A 19,032-nucleotide genomic window follows, 5' to 3' on the forward strand; every position below is an offset into this window, starting at 1 on the left:
AATATATCTGTATGTGTGGTATAGAGAACCTCCCCCCTCACTGTATATATAATATATGTGTATATGTGGTATATAGAACCTCACCCCTCACTGTATATATAATATATCTGTATATGTGGTATATAGAACCTCCCCCTCACTGTATATATAATATATCTGTATATGTGGTATATAGCACCTCACCCCTCACTGTATATATAATATATCTGTATATGTGGTATATAGCACCTCACCCCTCACTGTATATATAATATATCTGTATATGTGGTATAGAGAACCTCCCCCCTCACTGTATATATAATATATCTGTATATGTGGTATATAGCACCTCACCCCTCACTGTATATATAATATATCTGTATATGTGGTATAGAGAACCTCCCCCCTCACTGTATATATAATATATCTGTATATGTGGTATATAGCACCTCACCCCTCACTGTATATATAATATATCTGTATATGTGGTATAGAGAACCTCCCCCCTCACTGTATATATAATATATCTGTATATGTGGTATATAGCACCTCACCCCTCACTGTATATATAATATATCTGTATATGTGGTATATAGCACCTCCCCCCTCACTGTATATATAATATATCTGTATATGTGGTATATAGCACCTCCCCCCTCACTGTATATATAATATATCTGTATATGTGGTATATAGCACCTCACCCCTCACTGTATATATAATATATCTGTATATGTGGTATATAGAACCTCCCCCTCACTGTATATATAATATATCTGTATATGTGGTATATAGCACCTCACCCCTCACTGTATATATAATATATCTGTATATGTGGTATATAGAACCTCACCCCTCACTGTATATATAATATATCTGTATATGTGGTATATAGCACCTCACCCCTCACTGTATATATAATATATCTGTATATGTGGTATATAGCACCTCACCCCTCACTGTATATATAATATATCTGTATATGTGGTATATAGAACCTCACCCCTCACTGTATATATAATATATCTGTATATGTGGTATATAGAACCTCACCCCTCACTGTATATATAATATATCTGTATATGTGGTATATAGCACCTCACCCCTCACTGTATATATAATATATCTGTATATGTGGTATAGAGAACCTCCCCCCTCACTGTATATATAATATATCTGTATATGTGGTATATAGCACCTCACCCCTCACTGTATATATAATATATCTGTATATGTGGTATAGAGAACCTCCCCCCTCACTGTATATATAATATATCTGTATATGTGGTATATAGCACCTCACCCCTCACTGTATATATAATATATCTGTATATGTGGTATATAGCACCTCACCCCTCACTGTATATATAATATATCTGTATATATGGTATATAGAACCTCACCCCTCACTGTATATTTAATATATCTGTATATGTGGTATATAGCACCTCACCCCTCACTGTATATATAATATATCTGTATATATGGTATATAGATCCTCACCCCTCACTGTATATATAATATATCTGTATATGTGGTATATAGCACCTCACCCCTCACTGTATATATAATATATCTGTATATGTGGTATATAGCACCTCACCCCTCACTGTATATATAATATATCTGTATATATGGTATAGAGAACCTCACTGTATATATAATATATCTGTATATGTGGTATATAGCACCTCACTGTATATATAATATATCTGTATATATGGTATAGGGATCCTCACCCCTCACTGTATATATAATATATCTGTATATATGGTATATAGATCCTCACCCCTCACTGTATATATAATATATCTGTATATATGGTATATAGATCCTCACCCCTCACTGTATATATAATATATCTGTATATGTGGTATAGAGAACCTCCCCCCTCACTGTATATATAATATATCTGTATATGTGGTATATAGCGCCTCACCCCTCACTGTATATATAATATATCTGTATATGTGGTATATAGAACCTCACCCCTCACTGTATATATAATATATCTGTATATATGGTATAGGGATCCTCACCCCTCACTGTATATATAATATATCTGTATATATGGTATAGGGATCCTCACCCCTCACTGTATATATAATATATCTGTATATATGGTATATAGAACCTCACCCCTCACTGTATATTTAATATATCTGTATATGTGGTATATAGCACCTCACCCCTCACTGTATATATAATATATCTGTATATATGGTATATAGATCCTCACCCCTCACTGTATATATAATATATCTGTATATGTGGTATATAGCACCTCACCCCTCACTGTATATATAATATATCTGTATATGTGGTATATAGCACCTCACCCCTCACTGTATATATAATATATCTGTATATATGGTATAGAGAACCTCACTGTATATATAATATATCTGTATATGTGGTATATAGCACCTCACTGTATATATAATATATCTGTATATATGGTATAGGGATCCTCACCCCTCACTGTATATATAATATATCTGTATATATGGTATATAGATCCTCACCCCTCACTGTATATATAATATATCTGTATATATGGTATATAGATCCTCACCCCTCACTGTATATATAATATATCTGTATATGTGGTATAGAGAACCTCCCCCCTCACTGTATATATAATATATCTGTATATGTGGTATATAGCGCCTCACGCCTCACTGTATATATAATATATCTGTATATGTGGTATATAGAACCTCACCCCTCACTGTATATATAATATATCTGTATATATGGTATAGGGATCCTCACCCCTCACTGTATATATAATATATCTGTATATATGGTATAGGGATCCTCACCCCTCACTGTATATATAATATATCTGTATATATGGTATAGAGAACCTCACCCCTCACTGTATATATAATATATCTGTATATGTGGTATATAGCACCTCACCCCTCACTGTATATATAATATATCTGTATATGTGGTATATAGAACCTCACCCCTCACTGTATATATAATATATCTGTATATGTGGTATATAGCACCTCACCCCTCACTGTATATATAATATATCTGTATATGTGGTATATAGCACCTCACCCCTCACTGTATATATAATATATCTGTATATGTGGTATATAGAACCTCACCCCTCACTGTATATATACTATATCTGTATATGTGGTATATAGAACCTCACCCCTCACTGTATATATAATATATCTGTATATGTGGTATATAGAACCTCCCCCTCACTGTATATATAATATATCTGTATATGTGGTATATAGAACCTCACCCCTCACTGTATATATAATATATCTGTATATGTGGTATATAGCACCTCACCCCTCACTGTATATATAATATATCTGTATATGTGGTATATAGCACCTCACCCCTCACTGTATATATAATATATCTGTATATGTGGTATATAGCACCTCACCCCTCACTGTATATATAATATATCTGTATATGTGGTATATAGAACCTCACCCCTCACTGTATATATAATATATCTGTATATGTGGTATATAGAACCTCACCCCTCACTGTATATATAATATATCTGTATATGTGGTATATAGAACCTCCCCCTCACTGTATATATAATATATCTGTATATGTGGTATATAGAACCTCACCCCTCACTGTATATATAATATATCTGTATATGTGGTATATAGAACCTCCCCCTCACTGTATATATAATATATCTGTATATGTGGTATATAGAACCTCCCCCTCACTGTATATATAATATATCTGTATATGTGGTATATAGATCCTCACCCCTCACTGTATATATAATATATCTGTATATATGGTATAGAGAACCTCACCCCTCACTGTATATATAATATATGTGTATATGTGGTATATAGCACAACACCCCTCACTGTATATATAATATATCTGTATATGTGGTATATAGCACCTCACCCCTCACTGTATATATAATATATCTGTATATGTGGTATATAGAACCTCACCCCTCACTGTATATATAATATATCTGTATATGTGGTATATAGAACCTCACCCCTCACTGTATATATAATATATCTGTATATGTGGTATATAGAACCTCCCCCTCACTGTATATATAATATATCTGTATATGTGGTATATAGAACCTCACCCCTCACTGTATATATAATATATCTGTATATGTGGTATATAGCACCTCACCCCTCACTGTATATATAATATATCTGTATATGTGGTATATAGAACCTCCCCCTCACTGTATATATAATATATCTGTATATGTGGTATATAGAACCTCCCCCTCACTGTATATATAATATATCTGTATATGTGGTATATAGAACCTCCCCCTCACTGTATATATAATATATCTGTATATGTGGTATATAGATCCTCACCCCTCACTGTATATATAATATATCTGTATATATGGTATATAGAACCTCACCCCTCACTGTATATATAATATATCTGTATATGTGGTATATAGCACCTCCCCCCTCACTGTATATATAATATATCTGTATATATGGTATAGAGAACCTCACCCCTCACTGTATATATAATATATGTGTATATGTGGTATATAGCACAACACCCCTCACTGTATATATAATATATCTGTATATGTGGTATATAGAACCTCACCCCTCACTGTATATATAATATATCTGTATATGTGGTATATATAGATCCTCACCCCTCACTGTATATATAATATATCTGTATATGTGGTATATAGAACCTCACCCCTCACTGTATATATAATATATCTGTATATGTGGTATATAGCACCTCACCCCTCACTGTATAAATAATATATCTGTATATGTGGTATATAGAACCTCCCCCTCACTATATATATAATATATCTGTATATGTGGTATATAGAACCTCACCCCTCACTGTATATATAATATATCTGTATATGTGGTATATAGAACCTCACCCCTCACTGTATATATAATATATCTGTATATGTGGTATATAGCACCTCACCCCTCACTGTATATATAATATATCTGTATATGTGGTATATAGAACCTCACCCCTCACTGTATATATAATATATCTGTATATGTGGTATATAGATCCTCACCCCTCACTGTATATATAATATATGTGTATACGTGGTATATAGCACCTCACCCCTCACTGTATATATAATATATCTGTATATATGGTATAGAGAACCTCACCCCTCACTGTATATATAATATATCTGTATATGTGGTATATAGCACCTCACCCCTCACTGTATATATAATATATCTGTATATGTGGTATATAGCACCTCACCCCTCACTGTATATATAATATATCTGTACATATGGTATATAGAACCTCACCCCTCACTGTATATATAATATATCTGTATATATGGTATAGAGAACCTCCCCCCTCACTGTATATATAATATATCTGTATATATGGTATATAGATCCTCACCCCTCACTGTATATATAATATATCTGTATATGTGGTATATAGCACCTCACCCCTCACTGTATATATAATATATCTGTATATATGGTATATAGATCCTCACCCCTCACTGTATATATAATATATCTGTATATGTGGTATATAGCACAACACCCCTCACTGTATATTTAATATATCTGTATATGTGGTATATAGATCCTCACCCCTCACTGTATATATAATATATCTGTATATGTGGTATATAGCACAACACCCCTCACTGTATATATAATATATCTGTATATATGGTATAGAGAACCTCACTGTATATATAATATATCTGTATATGTGGTATATAGATCCTCACCCCTCACTGTATATATAATATATCTGTATATGTGGTATATAGATCCTCACCCCTCACTGTATATATAATATATCTGTATATGTGGTATATAGATCCTCACCCCTCACTGTATATATAATATATCTGTATATGTGGTATATAGAACCTCACCCCTCACTGTATATATAATATATCTGTATATGTGGTATATAGCACCTCACCCCTCACTGTATATATAATATATCTGTATATGTGGTATATAGAACCTCACCCCTCACTGTATATATAATATATCTGTATATGTGGTATATAGCACCTCACCCCTCACTGTATATATAATATATCTGTATATGTGGTATATAGAACCTCACCCCTCACTGTATATATAATATATCTGTATATGTGGTATATAGATCCTCACCCCTCACTGTATATATAATATATGTGTATACGTGGTATATAGCACCTCACCCCTCACTGTATATATAATATATCTGTATATATGGTATAGAGAACCTCACCCCTCACTGTATATATAATATATCTGTATATGTGGTATATAGCACCTCACCCCTCACTGTATATATAATATATCTGTACATATGGTATATAGAACCTCACCCCTCACTGTATATATAATATATCTGTATATATGGTATAGAGAACCTCCCCCCTCACTGTATATATAATATATCTGTATATATGGTATATAGATCCTCACCCCTCACTGTATATATAATATATCTGTATATGTGGTATATAGCACCTCACCCCTCACTGTATATATAATATATCTGTATATATGGTATATAGATCCTCACCCCTCACTGTATATATAATATATCTGTATATGTGGTATATAGCACAACACCCCTCACTGTATATTTAATATATCTGTATATGTGGTATATAGATCCTCACCCCTCACTGTATATATAATATATCTGTATATGTGGTATATAGCACAACACCCCTCACTGTATATATAATATATCTGTATATATGGTATAGAGAACCTCACTGTATATATAATATATCTGTATATGTGGTATATAGATCCTCACCCCTCACTGTATATATAATATATCTGTATATGTGGTATATAGATCCTCACCCCTCACTGTATATATAATATATCTGTATATGTGGTATATAGATCCTCACCCCTCACTGTATATATAATATATCTGTATATGTGGTATATAGAACCTCACCCCTCACTGTATATATAATATATCTGTATATGTGGTATATAGCACCTCACCCCTCACTGTATATATAATATATCTGTATATGTGGTATATAGAACCTCACCCCTCACTGTATATATAATATATCTGTATATGTGGTATATAGCACCTCACCCCTCACTGTATATATAATATATCTGTATATGTGGTATATAGAGAACCTCACCCCTCACTGTATATATAATATATCTGTATATGGGGTATATAGAACCTCACCCCTCACTGTATATATAATATATCTGTATATATGGTATATAGCACCTCACCCCTCACTGTATATATATCTGTATATGTGGTATATAGCACCTCACCCCTCACTGTATATATAATATATCTGTATATATGGTATATAGAACCTCACCCCTCACTGTATATATAATATATCTGTATATGTGGTATATCGATCCTCACCCCTCACTGTATATATAATATATCTGTATATGTGGTATATAGATCCTCACCCCTCACTGTATATATAATATATCTGTATATATGGTATAGGGATCCTCACCCCTCACTGTATATATAATATATCTGTATATGTGGTATATAGCACCTCACCCCTCACTGTATATATAATATATCTGTATATATGGTATAGAGAACCTCACTGTATATATAATATATCTGTATATATGGTATAGAGAACCTCACCCCTCACTGTATATATAATATATCTGTATATATGGTATATAGAACCTCACCCCTCACTGTATATATAATATATCTGTATATGTGGTATAGAGAACCTCACCCCTCACTGTATATATAATATATCTGTATATATGGTATATAGAACCTCACCCCTCACTGTATATATAATATATCTGTATATGTGGTATATAGAACCTCCCCCTCACTGTATATATAATATATCTGTTTATGTGGTATAGAGAACCTCACCCCTCACTGTATATATAATATATCTGTATATGTGGTATATAGATCCTCACCCCTCACTGTATATATAATATATCTGTATGTGTGGTATAGAGAACCTCCCCCCTCACTGTATATATAATATATGTGTATATGTGGTATATAGAACCTCACCCCTCACTGTATATATAATATATCTGTATATGTGGTATATAGAACCTCACCCCTCACTGTATATATAATATATCTGTATATATGGTATAGGGATCCTCACCCCTCACTGTATATATAATATATCTGTATATGTGGTATATAGAACCTCCCCCTCACTGTATATATAATATATCTGTATATATGGTATATATAGAACCTCACTGTATATATAATATATCTGTATATATGGTATATAGAACCTCACTGTATATATAATATATCTGTATATATGGTATAGAGAACCTCCCCCCTCACTGTATATATAATATATCTGTATATGTGGTATATAGAACCTCACCCCTCACTGTATATATAATATATCTGTATATGTGGTATAGAGAACCTCACCCCTCACTGTATATATAATATATCTGTATATGTGGTATATAGAGAACCTCCCCCCTCACTGTATATATAATATATCTGTATATGTGGTATATAGAGAACCTCACCCCTCACTGTATATATAATATATCTGTATATGTGGTATATAGAGAACCTCACCCCTCACTGTATATATAATATATCTGTATATGTGGTATATAGCACCTCACCCCTCACTGTATATATAATATATCTGTATATATGGTATAGAGAACCTCACTGTATATATAATATATCTGTATATATGGTATATTGATCCTCACCCCTCAATGTCGTCCTCATCGGTCTCATTTGACTTATGAGGTGTCTTTATGTTGTCGCCTTTCCCGACCACAGCAATGTCACATTTGAGGTAACCTTTCACCCCGGCGGTGATGTCATCAGGGTCGGAGAGGATCGCCCACTTGTGGTAGAACTGGTGCTCTGTTAAGACAAAAGCAAAAGACATTAGGGGAGATTTATCAAAACCCGTCCAGAGGAAAAGTTGCCCAGTTGCCCATAGCAACCAATCAGATCGCTGCTTTCATTTTGCAGAGGCCTTGTTGAAAATGAAAGTAGTGATCTGATTGGTTGCTATGGGCGACTTCTCCTCTGGACAGGTTTTGATAAATCTCTCCCATTATTTACAATTCACTGAAAACCTGTCACCTTTTTTTTTTCAACATATTTTATTTCAAGTTTTCAAATATATAAACAAAACAAAGATACAAAGGTGTTTGTCCATATAAAACATTCAAATATTTAAGAGAGTAAAGTCAAAGAAAAATGTCCGCCAAGGTGATGGATTGGCCAGGTCGATGCTGCCCGTCAGTCAGTAGTTACACCGGAGCTGAAAGGAGACTCAATATATAGGGTATATAGGACATTCAATATATAGGGTATATAGGACATTCAATATAAAGGGGTATATAGGACATTCAATATATAGGGTATATAGGACACTCAATATATAGGGGTATATAGGACATTCAATATATAGGGTATATAGGACATTCAATATATAGGGTATATAGGACACTCAATATATAGGGTATATAGGACATTCAATATATAGGGGTATATAGTACATTCAATATATAGGGGTATATAGTACATTCAATATATAGGGGTATATAGGACATTCAATATATAGGGGTATATAGGACATTCAATATATAGGGGTATATAGTACATTCAATATATAGGGTATATAGGACATTCAATATATAGGGTATATAGGACATTCAATATATAGGGTATATAGGACATTCAATATATAGGGTATATAGGACATTCAATATAAAGGGGTATATAGGACATTTAATATAAAGGGGTATATAGGACATTCAATATAAAGGGGTATATAGGACATTCAATATAAAGGGTATATAGGACATTCAATATATAGGGTATATAGGACATTCAATATATAGGGGTATATAGGACATTCAATATAAAGGGGTATATAGGACATTCAATATAAAGGGGTATATAGGACATTCAATATATAGGGTATATAGGACATTCAATATATAGGGTATATAGGACATTCAATATAAAGGGGTATATAGAACATTCAATATATAGGGGTATATAGGACATTCAATATATAGGGGTATATAGGACATTCAATATAAAGGGGTATATAGGACATTCAATATAAAGGGGTATATAGGACATTCAATATATAAGGGTATATAGTACATTCAATATATAGGGTATATAGGACATTCAATATATAGGGGTATATAGGACATTCAATATAAAGGGGTATATAGGACATTCAATATAAAGGGGTATATAGGACATTCAATATAAAGGGGTATATAGGACATTCAATATAAAGGGGTATATAGGACATTCAATATATAGGGGTATATAGGACATTCAATATATAGGGTATATAGGACATTCAATATATAGGGTATATAGGACATTCAATATATAGGGGTATATAGGACATTCAATATAAAGGGGTATATAGGACATTCAATATAAAGGGGTATATAGGACATTCAATATATAGGGTATATAGGACATTCAATATATAGGGGTATATAGGACATTCAATATAAAGGGGTATATAGGACATTCAATATAAAGGGGTATATAGGACATTCAATATATAGGGTATATAGGACATTCAATATATAGGGGTATATAGAACATTCAATATAAAGGGGTATATAGGACATTCAATATATAGGGTATATAGTACATTCAATATATAGGGGTATATAGGACATGGCTTCTTTGTATTCCCAAAAACTGTGTTAAAGGGGTACTGTGGTGGAAAACGTTTTCTTTTTTTATGAACTGGTGCCAGAAAGTTAAACAGATTTGTAACTGACTTCTATTAAAAAATCTTAATCCTTCCAGTACTTTTTAGCAGCTGTATGCTACAGAGGAAATTCTGTTCTTTTGACATTTCTTTTCTGTCTTGACCACAGTGCTCTCTGCTGACACCTCTGTCCATGTCAGGAACTGTCCAGAGTAGGAGCAAATCCCCATAGCAAACATATGCTGCTCTGGACAGTTCCTGACACGGACAGAGGTGTCAGCAGAGAGCACTGTGGTCAAGACAAAAAGAAATTCAATAAGAACAGAGTTTCCTCTGTAGCATACAGCTGCTAAGAAGTACAGGAAGGGTACATTTTTTTAAATAGAAGTCATTTACAAATCTGTTTAACTTTCTGGCACCAGTTGACTTATAAAGACCTAAAAAAAAAATGTTTTCCAGCGGAGAACCCCTTTAATTCCACAAGTTGTGTGTGGTGTTGCAGCACAGGCCCATCTCAGTGGTATCTTGGTAACCCCCAAATATTTTGGTAACATATGGTTAATAAGGAATTGAATGCTCTTTAACGCCTGCCTCGGATCTGCATTACGTATATACTCACCCGGCTGAGTATACACCGTCCCCACATCCAACTTGAAGGAGCCAACCAGGGTGCCACTGCGCAGCAGGTTCTTGGAATGGATGACCTGTATGACGGGTAAGCAATGAATAGTTATTTGCAATGGTCTTAAATGGGTACTCTGCCCATAGACATCTTATCCCCTATCTAACGTCTGACGGCAGGGTCCCACCACTGGGGACCCCCGCAATCTCGGCTGTGGCACCCCAGACATCCAGTGTACGGACGCTCCATGCCGGATGACTGGCAATGTAGGGCGGAGGCTCGTGACGTCACAGCCATGCCCCCTCAATGCAAGTCTATGGGAGGGGGCGTGACGGCCGTCATGCCCCCTCCGATAGACTTGCATTGAGGGGGCGTGGCCGTGACGTCACGAGCTGGGCGCGGCCGTGACGTCACGAGCCTTCGGCGCTACACCCGACACTCTAAACGAATGCCGGGTGCAGCAGGGAGATCGCGGGGGTCCTGCTCCTTTGGATAGGGGATAAGATGTCTAGGGGCAGGGGACCACTTTAAGTGTTAGACAAGTGTCAGGGGTTCAGTCATCAAGTGGTTTGGTCACCAAATGGTATCACCCCACGTGCCAAGTGTTCCCCATATGTGAAGACCAACGTTGGGTGTCCAGCTGCTGCCAAAACAACAACTCCCATGATACCCGAACAGCCTCCGGCTTGAGAACCTCAAGTTGGCCTATAGTGGCCGAGACCACACAATAGGTGGTTCTCCTAGTAATGTAGTGAAGAAAGGGGTATCAGACATCGTTCCTCTTCCTTTCTTAGACTGGACAGACCTATGGTTACGGTTGACTAGATTTTCATAGCTTGCTGGGGAAGAACCCTATACCAGCCACTGGAGCCAAGTCTATGATACTGGATCCCAACGTAAGAATCTATACCTTGCTTGGTCTCTTAGGCTTCTAGCTTCCTTACAATAAATATATATGGTGGCCATAGTTGGCAGATATCGGTGGGATCTGTAAACTATGGTGGGCAGCAAAACGTCACTGGGATATCTGACAACCTGTTTCTTATGTCTATGGTCATCTGGACATATTGTAAAAAGCCTCCGAGCTTAGACGTACAGTGGGGATCAAAAGTTTGGGGACCCCAGGTAAAAATGTGTATTAATGTGCATAAAGAAGCCAAGGAAAGATGGAAAAATCTCCAAAAGGCATCAAATTACAGATTCGACATTCTTATAATATGTCAACAAATGTTACATTTTATTTCCATCATTTACACTTTCAAAATAACAGAAAACAAAAAAATGGCGTCTGCAAAAGTTTGGGCACCCTGCAGAATTTATAGCATGCACTGCCCCCTTTACAAAGCTGAGACCTGCCAGTGTCATGGATTGTTCTCAATCATCATCTGGGAAGACCAGGTGATGTCAATCTCAAAGGTTTTAAATGCCCAGACTCATCTGACCTTGCCCCAACAATCAGCACCATGGGTTCTTCTAAGCAGTTGTCTAGAAATCTGAAACTGAAAATAGTTGACGCTCACAAAGCTGGAGAAGGCTATAAGAAGATAGCAAAACGTTTTCAGATGTCAATATCCTCTGATCGGAATGTAATTAAGAAATGGCGGTCATCAGGAACAGTGGAAGTTAAAGCAAGATCTGGAAGACCAAGAAAAATATCAGACAGAACAGCTCGCAGGATTATGAGAAAAACTATTTAAAACCCACATTTCACTGCACAATCCCTCCAGAAACATCTGGCAGACACTGGAGTTGTGGTACACTATTCCACTATAAAGAGATACTTGTACAAATATGGTCTTCATGGAAGAGTCATCAGAAGAAAACCTCTTCTATGTCCTCACCACAAAAATCAGCGTTTGAACTTTGCAAATGAACATATAGACAAGCCTGATGCATTTTGGAAACAAGTTCTGTGAACCAATGAGGTTAAAATTGAACTTTTTGGCCGGAATGAGCAAAGGTACGTTTGGAGATGAAGAGGAACAGAATTTAATGAAAAGAACCTCTGCCCAACTGTTAAGCATGGGGGTGGATCAATCATGCTTTGGGGTTGTATTGCATCCAGTGGCACAGGGAACATCTCACGAGTAGAAGGAAAAATGGCTTCAATAACATTTCTGCAAATTTTGGATGCTAACTTGATGCCCTCTGTGAAAAAGCTGAAGTTAAAGAGAGGATGGCTTCTACAAATGGATAATGATCCTAAACACACCTCAAAATCCACGGGGGATTACATCAAGAGGCGTAAACTGAAGGTTTTGCCATGGCCTTCACAATCTCCTGACCTCAACATAATTGAAAATCTATGGATAGACCTTAAAAGAGCAGTGCGGGACAGACAGGCCAGAAATCTCAAAGAACTGGAAGACTTTTGTAAGGAAGAATGGGCAAAGATACCTCAAACAAGAATTGAAAGACTCTTGGCTGCTACAAAAAGCGTTTACAAGCTGTGATACTTACCAAAGGGGGCAGTACAAGATATTAACTCTGCAGGGTGCACAAACTTTTGCAGATGCCATTTTTTTGTTTTCTGTTATTTTGAAAGTGTAAATGATAGAAATAAAATCTAACTTTTGTTGACATATTATAAGAATGTCTAATCTGTAATTTGATGCCTTTTGGAGATTTTTCCATCTTTCCTTGGCTTCTTTATGCACATTAATAAATTTTCTTACCTGGGGCGCCCAAACTTTTGATCCCCACTGTAGACACTGCTACCTCCTCTAAGCCCTCCATAGATGTAATTTATGAGGGGTGAGAACCTCTGTACAACCATTGACATGGAGATCATACACTAACTGAGTCTCTTCATTAAAGGGGTACTCCGGTGGAAAACTTTTTTTTTATTTTTTATTTTTAATCAACTGGTGCCAGAGAGTTAAACAGATTTGTAAATTACTTCTATTAGAAAATCTTAATCCTTCCAGTACTTATTAGCTGCTGAATACTACAGAGGAAATTGTTTTATTTTTGGAACACAGAGCTCTCTGCTGACATTACGATCACAGTGCTCTCTGCTGACACCTTGTCCATTTTAAGAACTGTCCATAGTAGGAGAAAATCCCCATAGCAAACATATGCTACTCTGGACAGTTCCTAAAATGGACAGAGATGTCAGCAGAGAGCACTGTGGTCATGATGTCAGCAGAGAGCTCTGTGTTCCAAAAAGAAAAGAATTTCCTCTGTAGTATTCAGCAGCTAATAAGTACTGGAAGGATTAAGATTTTTTAATAGAAGAAATTTACAAATCTGTTTAACTTTCTGGCCCCAGTTGATTAAAAAAATAAAAGTTTTCCACCGGAGTACCCCTTTAAGATTCTGTCCCCTCCTTGGGCTACGCCATAGATTCTTGGCAATGTATCGTTATTCCACTGGGAAGGGGGTAACAAATTGCCGCCTGACACCTCCTCCGAGGATCAAGCTTGGTGAAATCCAACATGGTTTTCATCCTGGTCTCCACTCAGGGGATGGATCGTTGGCTTCATATACATCAGAAGATCATCATCTATATTATCTGTATGGGCAGTGTTGGGGAAAAAGGATGACTGACAATGTCATTAAAGGGTTACTCCGCCCCTAGTTATCTTATCCCCTATCCAAAGGATAGGGGATAAGATGTCTGATTACGGGGGTCCCCCGCAATCTTGGCACCAGCACCCCACACATCCGGTGCAGGGAGCAAACTTGGCTCCGTGCAGTTTGACTGACGTTGCGGGGTGGAGGCTTGTGACGTCACGGCCATGCCCCCTCAATGCAAGTCTATGGGAGGGGGCGTGACTTGCATTGAGGGGGCATGGCCGTGACGTCACGAGCGGGGTGCTGCTGTGACATCACGAGCCTCTGGCGCTGCACCCGACACTCTAAACGAACGCCCGGTGCAGCAGGAAGATCGCAGGGATCCCCAGCAGCGGGACCCCCACGATCAGACATCTTATCCCCTATTCTTTGGATAGGGGGTAAGATGTCTAGGGGCGGAGTACCCCTTTAAGAAGCCTGACGACCAAACATGGACATCCTGGTTGGCTTGCCTGCACCAAAATTCTATGCCAAAGTTTTAGAGCAATTTAGGTGCACTGAGGAACATTTCAGACCACACCCCTTCTCACTAAACCACACCCCCCTTTTCATCTGAGCTGTCTAAGCCATGACCCTTGTTAAAGGGGTACTCCACTGGAAAACATTTTTTTTTTTTTAAATCAACTGGTGCCAGAAAATGTAAACAGATTTGTAAATTACTTCTATTAAAACATCTTAATCCTTCCAGTACTTATCAGCTGCCATATGATCCACAGGAAGTTTTCTTCTTTTTCAATTTCCTTTTCTGCCGGACCACAGTGCTCTCTGCTGACCCCTCTGTCCATATCAGGAACTTTCCTGCAGGAGAGGTTTGCTATGGGGATTTGTTTCTACTTTGGACGGTTCCGAAAACGGACAGAGGTGTCAGCAGAAAGCACTGTGTTCCAAAAAGAAAAGAATTTCCTCTGTAGTATTCAGCACCTAATAAGTACTGGAAGGATTTTTAATAGAAGTAATTTACAAATCTGTTTAACTTTCCGGCACCAGTTGATTTAAAAAAAAAAAGAAAAAAAAAAAGTTTTCCACCGGAGTACCCCTTTAAAATGGACATATATATCAGCAGAGAGCACTGTGTTGCAAAAAGAAAATAATTTCCTCTGTAGTATTCAGCACCTAACAAGTACTGAAAGGATTAAGATTTTTAAATAGAAGTCATTTACAAATCTGCTTAAAGGGGTACTCCGGTGAAAACCTTTTTTCTTTTAAATCAACTGGTGGCAGAAAGTTAAACATATTTGTAAATTACTTCTATTAAAAAATCTTAATCCTTCCTGTACTTATTAGCTGCTGAATACTACAGAGGAAATTCTTTTCTTTTTGGAATGCTCTCTGATGACATCACGAGCACAGTGCTCTCTGCTGATGTTATAATAATAATAATGCTTTATTTATTGTTGTCCTTAGTGGGATTTGAACCTAAGTCCCCAGCACTGCTATGCATGGTTGCTAAAATGGACAGAGATGTCAGCAGAGAGCACTGTGCTCGTGATGTCATCAGCGTTACAAAAAGAAAGGAATTTACTCTGTAGCATTCAGCAGCTAATAAGTACTGGAAGGATTAATATTTTTTTAATAGAAGTAATTTACAAATATGTTTAACTTTCTGCCACCAGTTGATTTAAAAGAAAAAAGGTTTCCACCGGAGTACCCCTTTAACTTTCTGGCACCAGTTGATGTAGAAAAAAAAATGTTTTCCAGTGGAGTACCCCTTTAAGTGCCAATACTCACCAGAATTTGGCCACATTTTAGAACGAAATCGAGGCACAAACACATTTGTAAATCAATGTTCTCCCGAAGGTAGTGTAAGGCCTCGAATTGTGAAGCTGGGCCCTGATTTACGGGGGAAAGCGCTATGGTCGTGGCGGTCGCACGAGAACAGAAGGACGCTCTACTTACCGACAGCTTGATGATTTTGTCGAACATCACGTCTGGAGGCACATGGAAATCAAATACAAAGTACTGAGAAGATAAAGAGAGATAAAGTGTAAGTGGATGGGTCATTGCCCTCAACGGAGTCAGAGATCTCCCCTCCTGAAATACTGTGTACTGCTGAGCCCCCATTCCCACTAGGTACCGCCATAACCTCCCCCCATCATTTTGCCCACCTCATTGTAGTAGGGGCAGTTGGTTGACTCTTTCATTGAGGTGTACTTCTTCTCTTCTCCGACCTCCACGCAGACGACGGGATCCATGTTCAGACCCACCAGCTGCCGTGCCTCAACCACTGTGATACTGACCTGTGGGGTTACACAACACGATGGAAAAAGACAAACAACATGGAGGATGATGTCACTGTACTGATGCAAAGCAGCTCTTTAAAGGGGTACTCCGCTGCTCAGCGCTTAGAACAAACTGTTCCGAACACTGGAGCCAGAGGCGGGAGCTCGTCATGTCATAGCCCCACCCCCCTCATGATGTCACGCCCTGCCCCCTCAATGCAAGTCTATGGGAGGGGGCGTGACGGCTGTCACGCCCCCTCCCATAGACTTGCATTGAGGGGGCGGGGCGTGAAATTATGAGGGGGCGTGGTTATGACGTCACAAGTTCCCTGCCGCCGGCTCCAGCGTTTGGAACAGTTTTGTTCCAAACGCTGAGAAGTGGAGTATCCCTTTAACACCTTGTTTTCCAGGTAGCTATTCCTTAAAGGGGTACTTCGGTGGAAAAAATTTTTTTTAAATCAACTGGTGCCAGAAAGTTAAACATATTTGTAAATTACTTCTATTAAAAAATTAAATTTAAAAAATAAAAAATTTCTCCCTCCGGTACTTTTTAGCAATTCTTTTCTTTTTGAATTTCTTTTTTGTCTTGTCCACAGAGCTCTCTGCTGACACCTGATGCCGGTATCAGGAACTGTCCACTGTCCAGTTCCTGACACGGACAGAGGTGTCACCAGAGAGCACTGTGGACAAGACAAAAAAGAAATTCAAAAAGAATAGAATTTCCTCTGTAGCATACAGCTGCTAAAAAGTACTGGAAGGGTAAAGATGTTTTTTAATAGAAGTCATTTACAAATCTGTTTAACTTTCTGGCACCAGTTGATTTAAAAAAAAAATTTCACCGGAGTACCCCCTTAAAGTCAGTGTTTCACTCCAACTAGGAGCCTTAGAACATGATGGTAAAAGATTAGTGCTGATTATAGGCCATTCATGATTCATATGGAATTCTGGGAAGAAAATATATGCAAGTAGCTCTCAAACCACCTTTTACTGGTAACTTTCCTTAAAGTTAGTGTTTTACTTTAACTAGGAGTCTTAAAACGTGACTGGGAATGTATGGATAGATTTCTAGCTTGGTATACATTCCCAGTCATGGTCTAAGACTTCATTGAAATAAAACACACACTTTAAGAGAAAACTATCTGGAAAAGATGGTGTGAGAGCTGTTTTGCATCTCCTTTCTTCCCACAATTCTCTTTTATACCTTTAGGTGTCATATTTTGGTTACCAGTGTTGGACTTACTTGGTAATCCATCGGCCTCCCAGCACTCGGCTCCATTTTAATATCGGGCTTGGACCTTAATGGAACAAAATCATTAGAGATTGTCAAGGCCCGACATACCAACCAAGAGACATACTAAGGCAAATAATTCATGGCAGATGTTTAAGTGTCATGTGACACTAAAAGAATATGTGGGAGCTGCTGTCACCAAATCATTTCTTACATACTGAAGGGTGGTAGTAAATCCCAGGCTCATGATTTTATTACTAGAATAAATACAAGGTCAGACTATTCTTATTCAAGAGACCTAAGTAGTTTAGGGAGTCTTACAGTCTTCCTCAGAACATGATGCTGCCCCCACCATGATCACTGTAGGGATGGTATTGGGCAGGTGATGGGCAGTGCCTGGTTTCCTCCAGACATGATGCTGCCCCCACCATGATCACTGTAGGGATGGTATTGGGCAGGTGATGGGCAGTGCCTGGTTTCCTCCAGACATGATGCTGCCCCCACCATGATCACTGTAGGGATGGTATTGGGCAGGTGATGGACAGTGCCTGGTTTCCTCCAGACATGATGCTGCCCCCACCATGATCACTGTAGGGATGGTATTGGGCAGGTGATGGGCAGTGCCTGGTCTCCCCCAGACATGATGCTGCCCCCACCATGGTCACTGTAGGGATGGTATTGG

At 37.4% G+C, this 19,032-nt stretch overlaps 1 protein-coding gene across 14 annotated transcripts in view; it reads right to left on the minus strand.

Moving 5' to 3' along the window:
- Positions 1-19,032, minus strand: part of OTOF (otoferlin) — a 433,471-nt gene that overhangs the window by 96,060 nt on the left and 318,379 nt on the right. For all 14 annotated transcript variants that reach the window (XM_056563722.1, XM_056563719.1, XM_056563725.1 and 11 more), the window contains 5 exons: positions 18,363-18,417; positions 17,009-17,140; positions 16,800-16,862; positions 11,325-11,409; positions 8,709-8,868 (listed from right to left, as the gene is read on the minus strand). In XM_056563722.1, the coding sequence (XP_056419697.1) occupies positions 8,709-8,868; positions 11,325-11,409; positions 16,800-16,862; positions 17,009-17,140; positions 18,363-18,417 (495 nt within the window). The remainder of the gene's footprint in view (positions 1-8,708; positions 8,869-11,324; positions 11,410-16,799; positions 16,863-17,008; positions 17,141-18,362; positions 18,418-19,032) is intronic.

The sequence above is a fragment of the Hyla sarda genome, chromosome 3 (assembly GCF_029499605.1).
Source record: "Hyla sarda isolate aHylSar1 chromosome 3, aHylSar1.hap1, whole genome shotgun sequence".
Lineage (NCBI taxonomy): Eukaryota > Metazoa > Chordata > Amphibia > Anura > Hylidae > Hyla > Hyla sarda.